We start from the raw sequence: 24,224 nt of genomic DNA, 5'->3' as shown, positions 1-24,224 counted from the left end.
GAAAGAGGTGAAAACCACTATAAGTCGGGGCACGTGCAGAGTTGGGGAAGATTGTCGGTCTTCTCCACGCCAGTCGCAGGGAGTGTGACGTCACATACGAGCCGTGTAGTCTTTCTCGTTGTGTTTTCTCTACAGCCTTTATCTGAACAATTGCACAATAAACGGTCGAACTCTTTGCATGAAAAATTATCCTTTAAATCCACAAACAACATATGTGTAATCCAGGGCATATAAAGACTGGGACCAGAAAATAATTATTTTCTCTCCATTGACACCCATTCATATTTTTCGATCTCATAGGTCCCATGAGCTCTACCGGAAGGGGCGTGACTTCGCCACTCTATGGTATTCAGAAACGGCAAAATACCGTTTGCGCCAGAACACGCCTCCTCCTTCCGCCGAACCGCCCCTTGGGGCGCATGATCAATCCCTAATTTACCGGCGAGTGGTGGTGGTGGGAAAAGAACGCTCTGCGCCAGTTGTAAACTAGCAACGAGACATGCGCCAGTGACTAAGTCACTTGCGCCGGATGCAAGATAAGGCCCATAGGTCCTTATCCTAAAACAATCGTTGTAAGCAACCTGTAGTCTGTGCATACTTGATTTTTTGAACTTACCCCATAAGGGGGCAGTATGCAGGGGAGTGCAATATGCTCGAAAGAGACATATTTTAACTAGGGCTGTCAAGCGATTAAAATATTTAATCACGATTAATCGCATTAATGTCATAGTTAACTCACGATTAATCGCAATTAATATTTTTTTTTTCGATGCGAAATATCCCTTGAATTCTTTGTCCCATTAATTTTTCTTATTTTAATGCTCTTATCAACATGGAGAAGTGCATCGGCTTGCCTTGTGCAAATGTTTTTTTATTGATAACAACATTGGCATATACTGATCAAAACAGGACGGTACAAAAAAAAAGCCTATAATGCAATTAAACGATGGACATACAAAGATATGCCTTAAACTTAGCAGTCAGGCTACTGCTTCTTTGTTTTGAGCCCAAAAAAAAATAAAAATACTAATTTGCATTAATCGCACGTTAAAAAAAGTTAACGCCGTTAAAATTGCTTTGCGTTAACGTCGTTAATAACGAGTTTAACTGACAGGACAAATTTTAACATTATCAGAACACAGATGAAATTTTCTTGCCAACATATTGGCATAACGACACTGTCTCAAAATGTCGTCATCGCCAGACATTTGATCTGTTATAAAGTGCCCGAGGTGCTAAGCTTTATAACAAACACAAAGCTCTTCCCCAGAAAGATAACATTGTGGAAAGTGGGCTCTTATTTGTATTGTATTGCATATCATGTTTGACGCCGTATTCTGTACAAACATTTAACAACTGCTGAAACCCAGCACTACTGGGAGAGAGAATGGCCAATGGTCAATGCAGCCACCTATGTTGTTTTGACACCTATGTATAATTTGACACTTACTAAGTGTAACATCTCTACCAATATTGGGACATTTTTCAACAAATTGGTCTGCGGAGGGGAAGGCTCAAAGATCGAACTTCCAACACAAAAGAAAGTGATGGTATGCAACAACATATTTTACCACATATTTTTGAATTTCTTGTACAACGCACGCACGCACGCACGCACGCACGCACGCACGCACGCACGCACGCACGCACCCGCACACGCACACATGCATTCAATGGTCAGGGCTTCTGGTCCATGACTATCTATTTGCTCTATGTCCCAGCAAATAATCTAAGATAACCCTGAAAGGGGTGGGGGCAAAATATTGCAATCTCAATATATAGAGGCCATCAGGGACCAGCATGTTAAATATCTTCTTGGCAATCCCATAGTGGGAAGGATGACGTGGAGTCACTTTTGGTTGTGTTTCCTGGCACTGTCAGTTCCAAACATCGCCAATGTCCAAGCAAGACAGGGTAAGATTTTTAATAATTTGTGATGTAACGATATTTACACATTACTACTCTTCTTGAATGCATTTTAAGCGTCAACTATCGTCAATCCAGAACATTTTATCTGAATGAAAATGCTTTGTAAATAATGTTTTTTTTCTGACTTTAGCTCAAATATTGGTCACTGATGAAGAACCAGCCGGGTGTAGAACAACGGTGCCCAAAGTATTTTCTCTCTCACTTTGCCTCCACAGCTCTCAACCATGTCAACAGCATCTGCAGCACCTGGGGCCGGCACCACTTCAAGACGTTTGACGGGGACGTGTACCAGTTCCCCGGCTTGTGTGGATACAACCTGGTGTCCGACTGCCACGAGATGTACAGAGAATTCTCGGTGCACATCCAGAAGAGCCTGGTAGACGGCCACCCCGCGGTCAACGAGCTGGTTGTCACCATCAACGACCTTGTGTTCCATCTGACTAAGAGGAATGTCTCATTGAACGGTGATCAGTGAGTGTCCCACTCGCTGAGACTGCTGCGGAGAAGCACCTAATCTGAGGGTCAAACACAAACTGTCCAACAATTGTTTATTGGAAACGGTTTACTGGACTTTGTTTTCTTTCTCCAACTTCATATTTATTCATAAATGTAAAAGAAAACATTAAGAAACATTTACTCTTTTCTATAGTATCAACTTGCCGTACTTAAATGCGGGGATTCAACTCGAACGGAATGCGGTTTACACCAAGCTCCAGGCCAAGGTCGGCCTGGTTGTAATGTGGAATGGTGATGATGCTGTGATGGTAAGACAGAAAGGACTAATTATTTACATTTAGTGTGTTAACAGTGTTTTATTTATACTTAGTGGGGAAGACACTTAATGTCTATGTTTCTAATATGATTCAAATCATTCCTTTGTATGTCTTTATTAGGTGGAGCTGGATTCTGATTATCATAACCGCACTTGTGGCCTTTGTGGGGATTTCAATGGCGTTCCAGTCTACAATGAATTCAATCACCACAGTCCGTTTGTTATTTGTTCATTATAATTTAGTTCATCTAATTGACCTAGTGCACATGTGTAGGCCTAAAAATAATATTATATTTTGTTCTTGTATGTATATGTGTTTGGCATCTAATTCTGCAAATCACCTTTAGATCGCAAAATCCACCCCATTGAGTTTGGCAATGGACAGAGAGTCCATCGACCAAACGATGAGTGTGAGGACCCCTACGAGGAGGAAGAGCAGGAGCTGGACGCCCAGGACCTAGAATACCCGGAACTAGAAGACCAGGCTGTTGAGATCCCCTGCAAGGAATTTGTATGTTTACAAAAATAAGTTGGTTGATTGTCAGTACATAAACTAGGGTCCAGGAAAAAATACAAAACAATTATTTTTCCAATAATACCCCTTAGCGCCCAATATGCGAAAAGGTGATCTACTCTGAAGCCTGGAGCTCTTGTGCATCGCTGGTGGATCCGGCCCCATACACCCAGGCCTGTGTGCAGGACATGTGTGGATGTGGCAATAGCACCAATGACTTCTGCGTCTGCAGCACACTGGCAGAGTTCTCCCGCCAGTGTTCCCATGCCGGGGGTCAGCCGCCCAGCTGGAGGACGCCCCAGTTCTGCGGTAGAATATTCTTCCTTGCAGTAACACAAAAAAAAACATTAAATTGAATCACTTTAATTTCATTTCATTTTCCAGAAGCAAAGGTTGAACTATCAATCAACTTATTTTGAATACAACATATAACACCTTTATTTCCCTTACAGCTAAGATGTGTCCCTTCAACATGGTGTATGAAGAGAGTGGCTCTCCATGCATGGCTAGCTGCACGGTCTCAGACATCAGCTCGCTCTGTGAGGACCACAAAATGGATGGCTGCTTTTGTCCTGCGGGTAAGCCACCTTCACCCTTTATTATCAGAAAATATATCTATTTGTAAGATGCTTTCCCCTACAATTGTGACTTCCCTGTGTTTCAGGAACAGTGTGGGACAACATTTCACAGAGAGGTTGTGTCAGCCAGACTGAATGCCAGTGTAAACACGATAAAATCTACAACTCCGGGGAAGTTTACCGACAGGATAGTAAAGAATGGTAACTGAAAGTTAATCTTGAACGTTATTGGGGCAATTCAAATGTATTGGGCATGGCCCTATGCGATGTGGTTTTGTTAACAATCTCCAGTGGTGGAGGAAGTGCTAAAAAAGTAAAAGTTGAGATACCTAGTGTAAAAAATTACTCTGGTAAAAGTATAAAAGTACTTGGCTTCAAATGTACTTAAGTATCAAAAGTAAAAATAATTTGGTGTAATGTAGTTCCAATGTCTTACTATGTCCTTTATACAGTCAGTCAAATCATTTAAGGTTAAAAGAAACACTAAAAACACTCTTAATACAATGTTTTCTATTTGTGATATCTGATACTGATATCATTTGAAACTAGAAAATACATTTCCTGCAGAAAATGTGGTTTGTGCTGTTGTGCAAAGTGAGGTTGAATGTATTTTTTAGTTTGTTTTAGTAAAGTCACATAGATGTTATATGTTAAATGGTGTGTGTGTGTGTGTGCGTGTGTGTGTGTGTGCGTGTCTGTGTGTGCGTGAGTGTGTGTGTGTGTGTGTGTGTGTGTGTGTGCGTGTGCGTGTGTGTGTGTGTGTGTGTGTGTGTGTGTGTGTGTGCGCAGGGACAAAGCCACAGAAAATGTATGTTTGGTACATAAGCTAATCTCAAACACCCCTCAAATTAGTTATGCAGAAAATAATCTTTCATTTAAGTAGAACTTCAACTTGAAATAATCATACAAGAACTTAAAGAACATCCACCTTACAGTCAATACCAGCTTGACTAAACATCATGAATCAAATCTCCTTATGACTGGCACAAAGGTTTGAGTGACAGATCTAATGTCTATCCCTCGCCCCTAATTACTATTGGACTATTAGCCGCGTTTACATGGACACTTCTGATCCGATTAGATTTCTAATTGGAATAGATCTATTCCTATCATGCAATCTGAATGTACCGTTTATATATGGCATTTACAAAAGTGGTAAGCGTACGTTCATATGTATGTCGCACACAACCGTTATGTTGGTCTGGACTTATATGATATATTTAAGGGAATTGTTGTACAGAACGCCGGTCATTATCAAGAAAATAAGCCCCGACAGGGCACCAGCTTTTCTATCCCGCATAGAATTGCATTCCGATCAGAGAATTGTATTCCAATTGAGGCATTTATATGATCCTTTTCTATTCCGATTGAGCTTTTCTTCCACTTCTAATAGGATCAGATGTGTTGATGTGAACACGGCTATTGTTTTAGGGATTTAGCTTCTACCGGGAGTACACCTGGATATGTAGAAAGCACCTAGCCTCTAGCCATATAAACGGGGGTCCCCACAGACAAACGCCCGATATATAACAATCATATCTCCAATCGATTAATAATTTTAAAGCATAACGTAACCGTTTAGGCTTGACAAGGTGTTTCTAGGATAAACATTGACGTTGTTTAGGCTCCACGATGCCCGCAATGGTTAGCTGTGTCTATGGTCACGCATGCATGTCGTGAAAGGAACGTTGAAAGGAACAACAGGTTTTTGGAATGTAGTGGAGCAAAAAGTAAGATTTTCCCCCTACGAAATGCAGTTGAGTAAAAGTATAAAGTCTCACAAAATAATGATACTCAAGTAAAGTACAGATACGCTAAAAAGTTACTTAAATACAGTAACGAATTACTTGTACTTTGGTACTGTCCACCACTGACAATCTCAAATACTTTTGCTTTTCCAAGTTTATGCTATCAGGGAAGATGGGACTGTAAGAGTCTTCCCAGTCCGGCTACTTGCGCAGTGGAAGAGGGTTCCCATGTGACTACTTTTGATGGGAAAGCCTACATTTTCCATGGGAATTGCCACTACGTACTGGCTAAGATCGAAAGCAAGGTAAAAGTTAGCTCATGTGCAACTTGTCATTTTATATTTGAAATGAGAATTTTGTAATCTAAAATCGTTATATTTGACATTAGACTGTTTTAAATTACTTTTCTTTTTTGCATTTCATTAATTGATGGTCCTCTGAATGTACTCATACTATGTGGGATGCAGGATGATACCAGCCCCAAGTTCACCATCTTCGTCCAGCTGGTCCCATGTGTGAACCAGGAGTTTGACACTTGTCTGAAGAGTGTGAAGGTCCTACTGAACAATGACAAAAACAACGTGAGTGCTGCTACTTATTATTTAATCTGGATGGAGGCTGTTGGATAAAGAATAACATTTGACCTGTGAATGATAATGTATGATTGTCATTTTGGTCATACCATGATATTTGTGCAGATGCTAGCGTTCTCTGCAGATGGAAAAGTGAGGCACAACATGCAGATCATCAGCTTGCCATACAACACAGGTTAGATAATGGTGAAAAACGATAACTAGCTGAACAGTGTTTTAAATTGGTTCAATTCTATCATTATTGTACTCATTTTGCACTAATTTTGCACATTTCTCTTGACTTGTAGGCGACATCAACATATTCCAGGCATCGTCGTTCCACATCCTGCTCCAGACCAGGTTTGGGTTACAGATTCAGGTCCAGCACGTTCCGCTCCTGCAAGTCTATGTGACCCTTGAACAGAGATACAAAACAAAGACAAGAGGTAAATCAACACATGGCTAATCTGAGGCTTGCTCAATTCTAATCTATAATATAGCTTCATGTGATGCATCATAATTGTACATGTTGTTTTTGTCACTCACACTGCTTTTGAGATGGTTATGATTCAGACAATAACATTCATAACTATTGCCTACAGAAATTGCACATCATATTCTGTCCACCCTTCTAGTCATCCATTCATTTTCATTTAATCCATCAAAACTGCTTCCTCTGATTCAGGTTTATGTGGAAACTACAACATGATGCTGTCCGATGATATGAAGACACCTCAAGGGATTGTGGAAGGCACTGCATCCTCTTTTGGGAATTCCTGGAAGTCTAGTTCTACCTGCCCGGAGAGAGATGAACGTCTGGAAAGCCCCTGTTCCGTCAGTGTGGAGAACGGTACGCTGTGTTGGTCATTAGCCAAGCTGTCTCTGCTAGCCTTCAAGAACATAGAACGTTTGCAGTCAGCCAGCTTTGATTTTGGTTCTTAGTTTGATTGATACATAATCCCAACCAGATGAACATCCACACTGATAGTGTCAGTTTTTGTTTCCAAATAATAATATTAATAATAATAATTTGAATCTTCCTGCAGAGCGATATGCTGAACATTGGTGCTCGATGTTAACACGTCCAGACGGCCCATTTACAAACTGTCATGCAATGGTCGATCCAGAACTGTACCACAAGGTATTATACAACAATACAGCAGGTTTATCTATCAATTAGATTCAATTCATGTTGTGGTCATTGTAATAGCATTAACAATGTGTTGTCTTCATCAGAGATGCATCTACGCCACATGTAACTGTGAGAAAACCGAAGACTGCATGTGTGCCGTTTTCTCCTCCTATGCACGAGCTTGTGCTTCGAAAGGAGTTTTCCTGAGCGATTGGAGGGTGAACGTCTGTGGTAAGAGCTTAAGGACACGATGTGTGGTCTATCGTCAGAACGGTATTCATAATACCGTTACCACAAGTTTATTCACATAATTATATTCTAAAAAACAATATTTACCAGATAAATACACAAGGGGCTGCCCGGAAAGCCAAAGCTTCTCCTACAAGCTGCAGCGCTGCCAGTGGACATGCAGGCAGCTGAGCTCAGAGCAGCAGAGCTGCACCTCTGACTTCCTGCCTGTGGACGGCTGCTCCTGCCCTGAGGGGACGTATCAGGAGGAACACGGTGCCTGTGTGCCCATGAACAAATGCCCCTGCTATCACAATGGAGTCCACATAAAGCCAGGCAAATCAATAAGCATCAAAGAGCAACACTGGTTAGTTGTGAACTAATTTCTCATCAAAATCCATTCGTCTTAGTATGCATCTGCCCTCCTGTTGTTGACTGTTCAATAGTTTCTTATTTTTCCTGTTGGCAAAGACTTTAAACAAAGAAAAGTATCAGAAGGTTGTGGATTATTATTTGTGAAAGTTGGAGATGATTAAAATAACACTTGTTTTTTTAGTTTGTGCTCCAATGGCAAGCTTCACTGTCGTACTTGGAAGACATCATCACAAGGTACGCTTGTAGACATATTTGTGTGGCTTCTTAATCATTCATTAAATTGAATGTGTTGTATGTCTGTACTTTTGTGTGTGTGTGTGTGTGTGTGTGTGTGTGTGTGTGTGTGTGTGTGTGTGTGTGTGTGCACTGTGTGTGTCTGTGTGTGTGTGCACTGTGTGTGTGTTTCTTTTTGATTTCACCTGTATGTTAAGTCTAATTTTTATGTTTTTTCAAAGCCTGTCCAACTCCAAAAGTCTACCTTAACTGTTCGAGCACAGACGTCCGAGATCTGGGCGTGCAATGTGCTCGGACATGTAGAAACACAGAGATTGATAGTTGTGTGAGTACTATTCTTCATATTAAGCTTTAGCAACGGAGAACACCATGAGAATCCTGTCAGAGATCGGCCACACTCACACTGGCAGATTTGAGCACGGTTAGGTGTGAAAACGGCCACGGCCACGGCCAGATGGCCTAGTGTGAGTGCACCCTAACTCTTGTTCCCATGGGATTTTAAGGACCTGGTTGAAAGCAATACAACATTTCAACCAACACTTTTTCCATTGATTTCAATATCCCGGGTCCTGGAAAAATAAATAATAATACAATGGAAAGGAATCATCAGTGATTGTGATGAACCGTGATTTTTATTGGTTTCAATGATCCCAGTACTTAACAGAATGTGAATCCGGCTGTCAATGCCCCAGTGGTCTCCTTGATGATGGCAAGGGCTCCTGTGTGAAGGAACATGAATGTCCTTGCCAACATGATCACACCCTCTACGCTTCTGGCTCTGAAATCAAAGATCAGTGCAACACCTGGTATGATGAGCCTGATATGTTTTTTTTTTATCTTTCAAGAAAATATCTAATGTGCTTAGTCTAAACTATTAAATGACCATCTTTCGACCTCTATCCCACAGTACATGTCGAAAGGGGAACTGGGAGTGTACGGAGAAGAAATGCCCAGGGACTTGCATCATTTATGGTAGTGGTCATTACAGAACCTTTGATCAGAGAACGTATGGCTTTCAGGGGCAATGCGCCTACGTGGCCATCCAGGTAAAATCATGCATACAAACACAAAGATTATGTTTCTTGTTCTTTTGCTCCTACTTTGTTTCAGTATAAATGTAGACTCCAATGCTGCATGCCGTTAGGACTAGGAGTGTAATGGAGTAAAATAACTCTATGAACGTCTATGATCAACTTGTCTTATTTAACCCGCTAAATTATTGTAATAAGACCTTATTCATAAGCAATTATGTACTAATATATGGTTGTTGCTTGCATGAGATAAAACTCTGGACTTTACTGTTGTACTCTACTCTGTATCGTGGGGATTCTCTGGAAACACAAGCATTGATGTTTACGTAGTTTTGATGTTCAATTATTTTTTTAAGAACAAATGTGGCAACAAATCGGTCGAGGACATCTTCCGGGTTATTACAGAAAATATACCATGTGGAACTACTGGCACCACCTGCTCCAAATCTGTCCGGATTCAGCTGGGGGTAGGTCCTCATTGCAAACATATTTATGTTAAGAGGACTGTGTCTCAAAAAAGTATCAGATGTGGTGAATACACTTGAGAGGTTAACTATTTGTACTGATGTTATATTGCTTATTCCAGAATAAAGAAATTAAATTAGCAAAGGGAAAATACGAAGTATCGGATCTGGCGATGGGCTCTGAGATCAAGTACACAATCAGACCTGTTGGGATGTATCTGGCTGTAGAAGCTTCACTCGGGATCACAGTTCTATGGGACCGCAAAACCACCATCCGGATCCTTCTGGAACCACAGCACAGTGTGAGTAGCACTTTAGTTAGGGCTGTGGAGTACAAACTGTTTAGCTGCTTAACGTCAGAGCTTTTTGATTTTGCTTCAGTCATAATACCTTTTAGATAAAAATTACAAAGATACAAATGAGTAATCTAAATTAAGATTAGACGATATTAATTTTTTAGTTTTCTTTTTGTGTGTTCATTTTGTAGTGCATAATGTAAAGTGGCTGATGTATTTTTGATGGCTGTACATTTAATGATGCAGACAACAATACAACAAAATAAGAAAATAATTTATTTTTATTAATGTCTGTATTTCTACTCTAAAGGCGGGGGTTTGCGGTCTTTGTGGAGACTTTAATGGAGATGTCCAGAATGACTTCACTACCCAGAGTCAGATGGTAGTGAGCAGCCCCCTTGAGTTTGCAAACAGCTGGAAGGCTTTAAGCTCTTGCCTGGATGCCGAAGCAAGCGCTGATTCTTGTGTGCTGCAGCCCCATCGCCACAACTGGGCCCAGATACAGTGTAGCATTATAAGGAGCGTCACCTTCCAAGACTGCCACAAAAAGGTTGGTTAAAATATATCTTTTTTTTTTCCTGCATGGCATTGACATTGTTTCCAAATTTCAACTCCAAAACAAATATTACCATCACTTACTTTTGAATGCCTGCACAGGTGAATCCTATTCCGTTTTACGAAAACTGTGTAAAAGACTCGTGCGCCTGCGACAGTGGAGGAGACTGCGAGTGCTTCTGCACAGCAGTTGCAGCCTACGCCCAGGCTTGTAATGAAGTCAGTGTGTGCGTTGCCTGGAGAACCCCGGAAATATGCCGTAAGTTAACGCTTACTAATGAGGAAAACACTTCCGGGGTAAAACTTTGTTGTTGTAATTGTTGTTATTGCAAATCAATAGAACCAAGGACTGGGCAAAACACAAACCTCTGATAACATCTTGTTTGGTTTTTCCCACTTAGCCGTATTTTGTGACTACTACAATGAAGGGGAATTATGTGAGTGGCACTACAAGCCTTGCCATGAACCTTGTTACGAGACCTGCCGGAATCCACACGGATGCAACAATTCAATACCAAACCTGGAAGGTAGGAAACCTTTTGAAAGCCTGTTGGCTTGCCTTCGTACATTAGCCTATCGTAAGGCTAATGTTAAATTGAAGGGCATAAATCGGATGAAAAAAATACTTAAGGTGACAAAATGTCACTAGGAAATGCATTTTTTTGAAAATAAATCATGAATTTGCCAACATAATCCCAACAACAATATGACAGAGGAACTCTCTGAATATGTCAATAATAGCCTTTTAATTCTGTGTTTTCTTACAGGCTGTTACCCTGTGTGCCCAGAAGATAAGCCCATATTTGATGAAGATAAAGGAATATGTGTCGAGAGCTGTGATGGATGCATTTACAATGGAACATATTACAATGACAATGATGTCATATACAATGTGACGGACAATTTAGGAATGTGCTATTATGCTATTTGCAAAAATGGAAAAGTGATAGAGACAAATGATCCCTGTCCAACTCCCAAACCATCCACAACAACAACGCCATTCATTACCTCAACTACAACACCAACATCATCACCAGCAACCACACCTAGACCAACTACACCCTTAGTCACAACTAAAGAGACCACCACACAAGAGCCAACACCAACCCCTGTTGACACAACATCAACTAATACACCTCAAACAACTATGACAAGTAGTTCAACGACTGAACCAACTACACCTGAAGTAACAACTAGAGAGACAACAAGCCCACCTGTTTCAACAACTACTCCACCTACTCCCTCTGTCATCTCAACGACAACGTTGACAACAACAACCACTGCACCACCAAGTACAACTGTTGCAACCCCAACCCCTGTTGTCACGACAACAACAACTCCCACACAAGAAACAACCTCAGTTACGACAACTCCATCCACCACAACTGAAGGAACAACCGGAATCCCCTCAACGACCCCCTGCGAGGAAGAGTGTGAATGGACACAATGGTTTGATGTGGACAGCAGTACGGACGGCAGTGACTGGGAAACGTACGAGAACATTACAAACAGTGGAGAGAAGATATGTCAAAAACCAAGGAACATTTCATGCAGATCGACAAAGGCTCCTGATAAAAGCTTTGATGACTTTGTCAAGGAAACGGGACAAGTTGTCTCTTGTGATATCAACTATGGTTTGATATGCAAAAAGAAGGATCAGGTCAGCCGACCTTACAAGTGCTTTAACTACCAGATCAAGGTGGTTTGTTGTGTGCCATGCATTCCCCCCCCCACCCCTCCAACTACATCAACTACCGTCATTACCTCTAGCCCAAATCCAACACCAGGTGGCACCACTTCAGAACAGCCTACGCCTGTCTTCTCAACAACTATATCTACAACAACTGCTCCACCAAGTACACCTGTTGCAACACCAACCCCTGTTGTCACAACATCACCTACTACACCTCAATCTACAAGAAGTACCACGACTGAACCAACCACTACTCCAACAACTACATCTACAACAACTGCTCCAACAAGTACACCTGTTGCAACACCAACCCCTGTTGTCACGACATCAACTACTACACCTAAAACAACTACGACAAGTAGTTCCACGACTGAACCCACCACAACTCCAACAACTACATCTACAACAACTGCTCCACCAAGTACACCTGTTGTAACACCAACCCCTGTTGTCACGACATCAACTACTACACCTAAAACAACTACGACAAGTAGTTCCACGACGGAACCAACCACTACTCCAACAACTACATCTACAACAACTGCTCCACCAAGTACACCTGTTGTAACACCAACCCCTGTTGTCACGACATCAACAACTACACCTAAAACAACTACGACAAGTAGTTCCACGACTGAACCAACCACTACTCCAACAACTACATCTACAACAACTGCTCCACCAAGTACACCTGTTGTAACACCAACCCCTGTTGTCACGACATCTACTATTACACCTAAAACAACTACGACAAGTAGTTCCACGACGGAACCAACCACTACTCCAACAACTACATCTACAACAACTGCTCCACCGAGTACACCTGTTGTAACACCAACCCCTGTTGTCACAACATCAACTACTACACCTAAAACAACTACGACAAGTAGTTCCACGACGGAACCAACCACTACTCCAACAACTACATCTACAACAACTGCTCCACCGAGTACACCTGTTGTAACACCAACCCCTGTTGTCACGACATCTACTATTACACCTAAAACAACTACGACAAGTAGTTCCACGACTGAACCAACCACTACTCCAACAACTACATCTACAACAACTGCTCCACCGAGTACACCTGTTGTAACACCAACCCCTGTTGTCACGGCATCAACTACTACACCTAAAACAACTACGACAAGTAGTTCCACGAATGAACCAACCACTACTCCAACGACTACATCTACAACAACTGCTCCACCAAGTACACCTGTTGTAACACCAACCCCTGTTGTCACGACATCTACTACTACACCTAAAACAACTACGACAAGTAGTTCCACGACTGAACCAACCACTACTCCAACAACTACATCTACAACAACTGCTCCACCGAGTACACCTGTTGTAACACCAACCCCTGTTGTCACGACATCAACTACTACACCTAAAACAACTACGACAAGTAGTTCCACGAATGAACCAACCACTACTCCAACGACTACATCTACAACAACTGCTCCACCGAGTACACCTGTTGTAACACAAACCCCTGTTGTCACGGCATCAACTACTACACCTAAAACAACTACGACAAGTAGTTCCACGAATGAACCAACCACTACTCCAACGACTACATCCACAACAACTGCTCCACCAAGTACACCTGTTGTAACACCAACCCCTGTTGTCACGACATCTACTACTACACCTAAAACAACTACGACAAGTAGTTCCACGACTGAACCAACCACTACTCCAACAACTACATCTACAACAACTGCTCCACCGAGTACACCTGTTGTAACACCAACCCCTGTTGTCACGACATCAACTACTACACCTAAAACAACTACGACAAGTAGTTCCACGAATGAACCAACCACTACTCCAACGACTACATCTACAACAACTGCTCCACCAAGTACACCTGTTGTAACACCAACCCCTGTTGTCACGACATCAACTACTACACCTAAAACAACTACGACAAGTAGTTCCACGACTGAACCAACCACTACTCCAACAACTACATCTACAACAACTGCTCCACCGAGTACACCTGTTGTAACACCAACCCCTGTTGTCACGACATCAACTACTACACCTAAAACAACTACGACAAGTAGTTCCACGAATGAACCAACCACTACTCCAACGACTACATCTACAACAACTGCTCCACCAAGTACACCTGTTGTAACACCAACCCCTGTTGTCACGACATCAACTACTACACCTAAAACAACTACGACAAGTAGTTCCACGACTGAACCAACCACTACTCCAACAACTACATCTACAACAACTGCTCCACCAAGTACACCTGTTGTAACACCAACCCCTGTTGTCACGACATCTACTACTACACCTAAAACAACTACGACAAGTAGTTCCACGACTGAACCAACCACTACTCCAACAACTACATCTACAACAACTGCTCCACCAAGTACACCTGTTGTAACACCAACCCCTGTTGTCACGACATCAACTACTACACCTAAAACAACTGCGATAAGTAGTTCCACGACTGAACCAACTGCAACTGTAGTAACAACTACAGAGACAACAAGCGCACCTGTATCAACAACTACTCCACCTACTCCAACGGTCATCTCAACGACTACATCCACTACAACACCCACTGTACCACCCAGTACAACTGTTGCAACATCAACCCCCGTTATCACTTCACCTACTACACCTCTAACTACAAGAGGTACCACGACTGAACCCACCACTACTCCAACTGTCATCTCAACAACTACATCTACAACGACAACTGCACCACCAAGTACAACAATTGTAACACCAACCCCTGTTGTCAAGACATCAACTACTACACCTCAGACAACTATGACAAGTAGTTATACGACTAAACCAACTGCACCCGTAGAAACATCTACAGGTGAAAAGTTATTCGAAAGTACCAGATTTCATACCATAGTTATGCAGGTGATACACAAATGTATCTATCTCTGTCACGCAATGACCCAACCCCACTTCAAGTCCTATATCAGTGTCTTGCAGATGTTGACATATGGATGTGTCAGAATTTTCTCCAGCTTAACAACGAGAAAACTGAAGTGATTTTATTTGGCAACAAAAAGGACAGGCTTGAACTAACGTCACTACTTTCAAACAAAGGACTACAGGTTAAGACCACTGTAAAAAACCTTGGAGTCCAAATTGACAGTGACCTCACTTTTAACAGCCATATCAAGTCAGTTTCTAAATCAGCTTTCTATAATTTAAAAAACATTTCAAAATTAAGAAATCTCATGACAAAATCAGATCTGGAGAAGCTCATTCATGCCTTTATTTCTAGCAAGTTTGACTACTGTAACGGTCTCCTCACAGGCCTACCCAAAAAAAATATCAGGCAGCTCCAGCTGATCCAGAATGCAGCTGCTAGGGTCCTTATGAAAGCTTAGAGGTCAGACCACATTACACCCCTACTAAAAACTTTACACTGGCTCCCTGTCAGTCAAAGAATAGATTTTTAAGTATTGTTGCCTGTTTTTAAATCACTAACTGGAATTGGGCCCACTTATCTCGTAGACCTCCTCCAATACCACACCCCCACTAGACCTCTTAGATCTCAAGACCAACTGTTTTTAACAAAACCAACTGTGAGAACCAAAAGCGGTGAAGCTGCCTTTAGTTTTTATGCTACTCAGCTGTGGAACCAGCTGCCAATTTCAATCAGAACTGCACCCTCTATTGACAGTTTTAAAACCAGTATCAAGACCCATCTATTTTCTGTTGCCTTTTCTTAGACTAATTTTCTGTTTTATATGCTCTCCCTTATGCATAACCCTTTATTCACTTTATTTATGTTTTTTATCTGATTTTATGCATTTTAATTTTTATATTTTGTCTTGTCTTCCTTTTATTATGGAAAACACTTCATTGTATTTGTGTAAAGCACTTTGGGTTGCCATTGGCATGAAATGTGCTATATAAATAAAAGTGCCTTGCCTTGCCTTACCTTACAGAGACAACAAGTCCACCTGTTTCAACAACTACTCCACCTACTCCAACGGTCATCTCAACAACTACATCTACAACAACACCCACTGTACCACCCAGTACAACTGTTGTAACATCAACGCCCGTTTTCACATCACCTACTACACCTCAAACAACAACGACAAGGAGTACCCTGACTGAACCAACCACCACTCCAACCGTCATCTCAACAACTATATCTACAACAACTGCATCATCCAGTACAACTGTAGAAACACTGACCCCTGTTACCACGGTGACTAAACCACACCATTCAACAACAACGCCAATCACTACATCATCAACAACAAATGAGTCAATTGTTACTGGCATTGTAACAACTACCACCGGTCCATCTACGGCGCCGGTTGGACTCCCTTCTGCCTCAAGTACTACTGAAACAACATACACCGTTGTCCTCAGTACCACCACTGTAAAAATCCCAACTACAACTACAGGATGTGTCTGTATTGTTGATGGCAAGCATTATAAACCTGGTAAGAAAATGCTGCTTGTATATTGTAAACATTCTGGCATTGCTCTCTTCTACTGAAGGGAATGATGAGTGAGGAACTGTTTGTGTTCTTTATTTGTATATTTTATAGTTCATCTATTTTACATAGCATGAATGAAAATGCATGAACATTCATTGTAGCTTCATATTTTTATAAAGAGCAACATTTGATTGACACACCTTTGATACAATCCTTGGATTGAGTTAATTAAGTTAGTTGATTCTTACTTTGTATCTTTCAGGTGAGACAATATACGACAGGAAAGATATTGGATCAGGGATTTGTCTCAGCATGATATGTTCGGCTATTTGCGAACTTCAAAACCAAACAGAACCTTGCCACTCTACACCCTCATCAACACCTTCCCCTCCACCACCTCCTCCCACCTGCCCCGAGTGGGATGTAACGGTAAGGTCGGTCTTGCATCCAGTTCATAACAACATAACAATTTCTCCGAACACAGGGATACAGTTTTTACATCTTTGTTTTCAGACTTGTGCGCTATATATTTATTTATGATTCTTTGACCCTTTCCCTCTCATCTTTTTTGGTGTCAGCAAAACGAGACATTTGTGCTGTGTGATTGCATAATGGCCAAATGCATTGAGAACACAACGATTGAAATAGTACCATATGTATGCCCCCCACTGGAAGAAATCCCCTGTGCCAGTGGAAAGAAACCAGTTCTTATAGACGATGAATACGGATGCTGCAAGTATTACACATGCCCATGTGAGTTCCATGACAAGCCTTTTTACGTAGGAACTCTTGACTCTACTCATTTCCTGCTTCACCAATGCTTGATAAGAAAAATATATTTTCTGTGTGCTGTTGCAGGTGAATGTGAAGGCTGGGGAGACCCACATTACATTACGTTTGATGGCGTCTTCTACAGTTATCAAGGAAACTGCACATATGTCTTAATGGAAGAGATCACACCAAAGCATAATTTGAAGGTTATTGTAGACAATGTGTACTGTGAGCCCACCGAAGACGTTTCTTGTCCTCGCTCAATTATCGTGTCGTATAATTCACAAGTAATAACTCTCAAGAATCATAACCTTATGGGAGCAGCCAAGATGGAGGTAAAAATACACATTTATCCATGGATATAAATGTAAACAGGAGCCAGAATTTGTCTCACCTGAGAAGACTCTTCAAGGTTTTACCTAATGATGCTTTTCTTACATTTGGTTTTAACATAGGTTCTCAGTAGCGGAGAGACTGTAAAAGTGCCTTATTACCATCAAGGGATAAAGGTACTAAGCACTGGAATGTCCTTGATCTTGGAGATCCCTACTCTGCAAGTGGTCATCACATTTGGAATTACAGGATTTAGTATAAGCCTGCCACCTCGGGAATTCGTCAACAACACCATGGGGCATTGTGGTAAGGATCCCCTAACCCCAAGCACCGATATGGTACATCTGGAGTTGGGTCGCACATTCTAAGTTTTATATTTACAGGAACATGCAACAACAACAAGGCTGATGATTGTATGTTGCCTGGAGGCCAGCTGATACAGAATTGTGAAGTGATGGCTGACTTCTATCTTGTGGAAGACTTGTACAAGCCATCCTGCCATGTTCCATCCGTAAAACCAACCGATTCGCCCTTACCCCCACTGCCACTAACCACATGCAAACCAGATTCTGTATGTGGAGTTCTTCTGGGCAGGTACGTGCATCCTGTACAGCAGTTATGCATCACCTCATTCATTGATATACTACCCATTGTAATCAAGTTAATTTGAATTGACCTACCCTAGCCCTGTCTGTCAGATAAAATGAGGCTGGTGGATCCTAAACATCTCTCTTGGGTTGTGGACTTTCTCCCCGCAGTCTATTCAAAGCATGCCATGCCATTGTCTCACCGGACAAATTCTACCAGGGTTGCATCTTTGATAGCTGCCATGTCGCCAACCCAGTGGTGCAGTGCACCAGCTTGCAGGTGTACGCTGCCTCCTGTGCACAGGCCGGGGTCTGCCTGTACTGGAGGAATCACACCACTCTTTGTCGTAAGGGCAAACTAGCATAATTGTGCAACCAGGACAAAGACAAACTGTCCAGACGGTTTAGCTAGGAAGCTTTTCCTGATATCGTTTCTCTCTTTTTTCCGACGCAGCCAGTAACTGCCCAGCAGACAAAGTCTATAAACCATGTGGTCCTGCAGAGCAGCAAACCTGTGAAGACAAGTACGATTTCATTAAAACATGGATTGACTGTGGAGCATATGTTTCAATAGCAATCAATAAATAATCGACCATGCCATTGTCAATCAATGCCATTGTCAATCAATGATTGATTTGATCATATTGAAATAACATAGCAAACACATCTGAATGTGTTTGTCAATAGTCTTTTTTAATTGATGCCGAAGGTGAACACACCCACCCATTCAAACCTTTTTTGTGTCACAGACCTGGCGAAAATCAAATGAACTTTACCACTGAGGGGTGCTTTTGTCCTGATGGCATGAAGCTCTTCAACAAGGAGTCAAACATATGTGTTGATAAATGTGGTAAGTTTGACAGTATAGTATATACCCAGGTTAGCATTTCCCTGATCATAAACTGCCAGCCACGCTGCTCTAATACGCTGCGTGCGTTCCTGTAGGATGTTTGGATTCAGAGGGCGTTCCCCGCGAGGTGAGCAAAAAATAATCCTTAAGTTCCTGAAGTGAAATTCTTTATTTTCTGAAATATGATGCACTGATGCAAATCCAATGTGCTGTCCTTTGCTTACAGTTTAATGAGATATTTGATCAAAACTGCCAAACTTGCATCTGCGAGGATTCCACCAAGTCTGTGACATGCAAGCCCAAAGACTGCCCTGCAATTCCAGCGGGAAGCTGCACCAAACCAGGGTTCATACTGGTGAATCAAACCCATCCAGCAGACAGATGTTGTCTTCACTATGTTTGCCGTAAGACACACCAGTAAAAGGGATACATAACGTTGTCCATTTTTTCATACCGGATTAACACTTTTTTCTAATGTACTTCTTCTTCACTACTTTTTGTAGAATGTGACAGCAGCACTTGTCCAGTTGGCGACCTGAGCTGCAATGTTGGATACATACCAGAAGTCTCTGTGCCAATGGGACATTGTTGCCCTGTGCGCCATTGCTGTAAGTGTGTCATTTTCATTGACTTGTCGTTGTTTTACATCTTCAATACATACCCCAACACGGAGGACAATGCTTCCATTGCTTTGGTTTTCTATTGACTACATTTGTTCCCCATTGTTTCCCAGTGCCTAAAGCGGTTTGTGTGCACAAAGGAATGGAATACCAGGTAATCAATTGGAGTAAAGCTTATTAGGATGTACTGTAGACATCTGCTCCTGTGTGTGATTGACAAGTGTCTATTCCCTCTCCAGGTCGGTTCCCCAGTCCCAGTCGTCAAGTGTCAGAACTGCACTTGTTCCAGGCAGGTGATAGAAGATTCAGGTCTGCTAGAGATAACCTGTAAGATGCTGGCATGTGACCAGAACTGTGGTCTGGTAAGTCTCTCTCTCTCTCTCTCCCTCTCCCTCTCTCCATATATGCACCTGTAACGTTATGTCAATGTTTTCTATTGTCCTCTTTACAGAGAAGGATGTGTCTTGTTGTTTGCAGGGATACAAGTATGTTTCAGACAAGGGCCTTGAGGAGTGTTGTGGGAGGTGCCTGCAGACCCACTGTGTTGTCGACAGAAACATAACACAGGAGCTGCTTAAGGTCAAGGTTTTACTGCCCACAAATTATCAATGTTGTACACAGATGAGGAAACAGTGTCCCTCTAAACCAGGGGTGGGCAACTGGCGGCCCGCGGGCCGCATGCGGCCCGCATCCTCACTCAGTGTGGCCCACATCCTCACTCAGTCAGGCCAGCACATAATAAAAAAAAAATATATATATATATATATAATAATAATAATAATAATTGATCGAGTTACAGAAAACTCGGTCAAGAAAGATGAGAAGAATTCATAGAATTCGAAGGCAAACCCATGCGTCTAGTTTGCTTAGAAGCGATATCTGTCATTAAAGATATCCACTTAAGTCGCCACTACAACTACTACAACTGCTTGTTGGGTTTGAGTTCATTGAGTTGTTGCACTTAATGTTGGGCCACTGTTTTTCAGTTTTTTGACTTAATTGAATGACGATGTATGTGAGCCCTTTGCACTGATAAAAATACTGACCATTCATGTGGCTGTTTGAGCATGGAAAACATGAAATGAACGTATGTTGGTTCAATTAACATACCGTACATAGGTTATGATTCTGGATGATTTTTTAGGTAGTGGCCATCCCCAAAATGCACCAGAATACAGGAAATCATATCTACCAAATTCAAAATTGTGTAGCTTCTCTCAGCTCACGTTTAGTTGAAGTGTGCAGTCATGTGGCCCTCCGATGGTTATGATGAAAAATGTGGCCCTCTTTATCATGAAAGTTGCCCATCCCTGCTCTAAACCATCACCTTTTGTGTGTGTGTGTATGTACGTGTGTGTATGTACGTGTGTGTGTGTGTGTGTGTGTGTGTGTGTGTGTGTGTGTGTGTGTGTGTGTGTATGTGTCTGCATGCGTCTGTGGGCTCCCGCGTGTGTGTGTATGTTTGTGTTTGTGTGCGTGGTCATGTGGGTGTGTGTGCATATAGGAAGGAGAAACGTGGTCCCCACCGGGGAACATGTGTGAGTTTTATACTTGCGTGAAGATTGGAGAGACGCTCACAACAATCATGTCCACCACGGTGTGTCCGCACTTCCAGCAGAGCAACTGTTACCCTGTGAGTACAGCTGAAAGCACATTCACTGCAATCCATCATAGATTGAAAATCATTATATTTACATTTACATGTAGGGCGTTTAGCAGACGATTCTATCCAAACCGACTTACTATAAGTACATTTATCAGAAGAAGGAGAAACAACAATATATATCGCTGTCGCTACGTTAATGATTATCATAAAACCAAGTGCCAAGCACTAACAATCTCTAGGTTAACCCATTCCCTGTATACAACAAAGATAGTTAGGATGAGATGCAACATAATTGTAAGGACTATAACTAAGTACGACATAAAATGAGTGCGTACATTAAGTGCCAGGACGTACAACATACAATAAGTGTGTACATTAAGTGCCAGGAGGTACAACATACAATAAGTGCATAAATTAAGTGCTAGGACGTACAACATGCAATAAGAAGGAGGGTGGGGAGGGGGTGCCGAGTCTAGATGAAATCTAAACATTACACTATAGTAAGTATTTTAAGTCCCATTGAAGCCTCATCCTGGGAATGGTTTGGACTAATGTTCTCTCTATACTCTTTAGGATACAGTTCAGACGGCTGCAAATGGCTGCTGTAAGATCTGTGAGTATGACGCCACTGTTTGCACAAGCTTAGTTATGATGTGCTATGTCCCTTCTGATGAGTTGGCTGAAGCATGGAAATAACCCCTCTGGGGCCCCTCTGTGAAACAAGGCGTGGAGATGGACAAGGGGTGTAAGCGGGGCTCTATGAGACAGCGGATCACGCACAACAGGTGCCAGGCCCGGGAGGACGTTGACATGCCCTATTGTGAGGGTTCCTGCAACACTTTCGCCAGGTAACGCCACTTCAACGATACTTTAATAATAAGAATAATAAATGAAATTTATATTGCGCTTAATATGGTACTCTAAGACCCTTTACATATTGCCCTATCAAAACTATGTAAAGCAGACTTTGCTCACAAATTCCATATATCAAATTACAATTACCATCAGTCAGGGTTAAATTCTCAAAATATTGTTTAGCTATTTGTCCAACTCTCGTATCCGCGGCGACCAACACTTGTATTCATGCAATTCAGGAGCAGGTAGGAGTAAGGCATTTCGCTCATAGCTGTCTACACAGATTTGATTTGGACATAAGGGGTATCAAAACCTGGTCCTTTTGGCTGGGGGGGAAGCGCCCTAATCACTAGCCCAGCCTCCCGACCCATAGGCCACTCACGCTTATGTTTCCGTTTGGCCATTTCAGGTACGAGGAAATGGCAGCCGGTTTGGAGCACACGTGCGCGGGCTGCTGGGAGTCGCGCTTCAGCAACCGCACGGTGGAGCTGGAGTGTCTGAACGGAGACCTGGTGCCGTACACTTACGTCCACGTGGAGGAGTGCAGCTGCGGAAACACCAACTGCAACCGGGCGGCCCGGCTGCCAGCTCGCAAGAGACGGGCCAACATAGGAGTTTAAATGATGGACACGACCCAAAAGACGCCCACCGTTACGCTCAGGCTATGCTAAAACCTTTTTTGATGTTTTTATTTGAAAGCGAATCACTTTAATGTTTGTCAAAAAATGTCTAATGCAAATTAATAAATTAACAATGCAACTTCTGTCTATGTCTTTGACTTTTTATTTAAATGTTAGGTTGTTGTTATGGCTGGGTAGCTTTAGGGCCTCTATGGATTCCCTTCTTTCCTAACAAGATGACCCGGAAATACTTGGAGGAAAGGTTGTTTGCATTCTAAAAATGCTTAGGAAAGGTTCCTCGATGCAACCTTTTACCCACCTTTATATGCTTTTCTCCTTACCAAACTTTATGAAAGGAGAGGTGATATTTGTATCCCATAAACCTTCAAGGCGGCAATATTTAAAGCAACAGGCCGCCGAAGAAGTTTACAGACTCTAAGCATGAGAGAAGCGGTAAAGCAGAGAAAAGAAAAGAAAATGTACAAGATAAGAGTTAACCAACCAGTCAGCTGGTTGAACTTTCCAGCTGAAGTTACTGCCTTTTGCCACTAGATGTCCTCATTGGTACCTTTGTATGTATTTAGTTAATCACCTGATTTGTTCTGCTCATTTGATTGAGTGATTACACTTGTTTGATTGTAATTAGTCAGGGTACTTAAAGAGCATGTGTGTGCTCGTGACTTTGCTGAGTTCTCCGCTGCACCACCCGTGTCTAGTGTACCCTTGTTTTTCATACGTGTCGAAGACTTTTGTTACCTTTTACCTTTCAAGGAGTTTTTGGACTTTGCATATTTTTGGCTGGACTGTTTATAAGGACTATGTTCCTTGCTTTAAGTTTTGGATTTTTTGCCACAAAGACTTCTGTTTGCTTTCCTGTTTTTTGAGACTCGGTAAAGAGAACCCTGAATGTGATTCCTCTGCATTCTGGTCCTTTTATTCACTTCTGAGGGTGGAACACGGAGGAGACGTAAAACCGAGGTCCTGTCCTCAACCGAGGTCATCAAAACATCCCAGGACACTTATCCCCAAGAGAAGGGGAGTCCCCCGGTGTCCTGGCTAATACTGCCCAACCAGGCTCATTCAGACCCCCTAGACATCCCCCTGTATAATTGTCTGATTCATTAATTCCCTCACTCTCCACCTCAAGCAGGTATGTGGTGAGCGTTCTGGCCGATTGGCTGCCGTGCATCACCCAAGGGGTGCTACACATTTGTTGGTGGTTGAGGTCCCCCCTTCACTGTTAAGCGCTTTGGGTTACTTGGAAAGTGCTTTGGAATGATGGAATAAATTATTATTATTATTAAAGAACTTACACCTTAGACATTATAGTAATATATGTAGGGCAGTAAAAAAGTTATGAAAATCTACTTGTCACCTTATCAATCAAACTGATTTAAAACACAC

At 42.1% G+C, this 24,224-nt stretch overlaps 1 protein-coding gene across 2 annotated transcripts; it reads left to right on the top strand.

Annotated features, from left to right (window-relative positions):
• The first annotated feature begins 1,802 nt into the window (after positions 1-1,802).
• On the top strand, positions 1,803-22,963 carry LOC115554506 (mucin 2.1). 2 transcript variants are annotated; one of them, XM_030371279.1, is made up of 45 exons: positions 1,803-1,914; positions 2,145-2,400; positions 2,579-2,693; positions 2,823-2,913; positions 3,049-3,212; positions 3,308-3,524; positions 3,668-3,793; positions 3,880-3,994; positions 5,696-5,846; positions 6,009-6,122; positions 6,240-6,309; positions 6,422-6,559; positions 6,799-6,963; positions 7,160-7,254; positions 7,350-7,476; positions 7,585-7,840; positions 8,030-8,082; positions 8,304-8,407; positions 8,737-8,888; positions 8,990-9,128; positions 9,470-9,580; positions 9,700-9,879; positions 10,184-10,423; positions 10,531-10,687; positions 10,830-10,955; positions 11,196-14,792; positions 16,072-16,581; positions 16,841-17,007; positions 17,157-17,331; positions 17,437-17,684; positions 17,805-17,988; positions 18,066-18,276; positions 18,441-18,616; positions 18,724-18,793; positions 19,019-19,119; positions 19,215-19,246; positions 19,346-19,523; positions 19,623-19,727; positions 19,853-19,893; positions 19,979-20,101; positions 20,217-20,318; positions 21,244-21,372; positions 21,919-21,958; positions 22,070-22,193; positions 22,610-22,963. In XM_030371279.1, the coding sequence occupies exons 1-45, from the start codon at positions 1,839-1,841 to the stop codon at positions 22,818-22,820; spliced, it is 10,062 nt and encodes a 3,353-aa protein (XP_030227139.1). In that variant the 5' UTR covers positions 1,803-1,838; the 3' UTR covers positions 22,821-22,963. The 2 variants fall into 2 exon arrangements, with proteins under 2 accessions (XP_030227139.1, XP_030227138.1); XM_030371278.1 differs by having other exon boundaries at positions 11,196-14,981.
• The last annotated feature ends 1,261 nt before the right edge of the window (positions 22,964-24,224 follow it).

This window comes from Gadus morhua, chromosome 11 (genome assembly GCF_902167405.1).
Source record: "Gadus morhua chromosome 11, gadMor3.0, whole genome shotgun sequence".
Taxonomy (NCBI): domain Eukaryota; kingdom Metazoa; phylum Chordata; class Actinopteri; order Gadiformes; family Gadidae; genus Gadus; species Gadus morhua.
The sequence above is the reverse complement of the archived record's forward strand: the minus strand, read 5'-3'. Positions and strand labels throughout refer to the sequence as shown.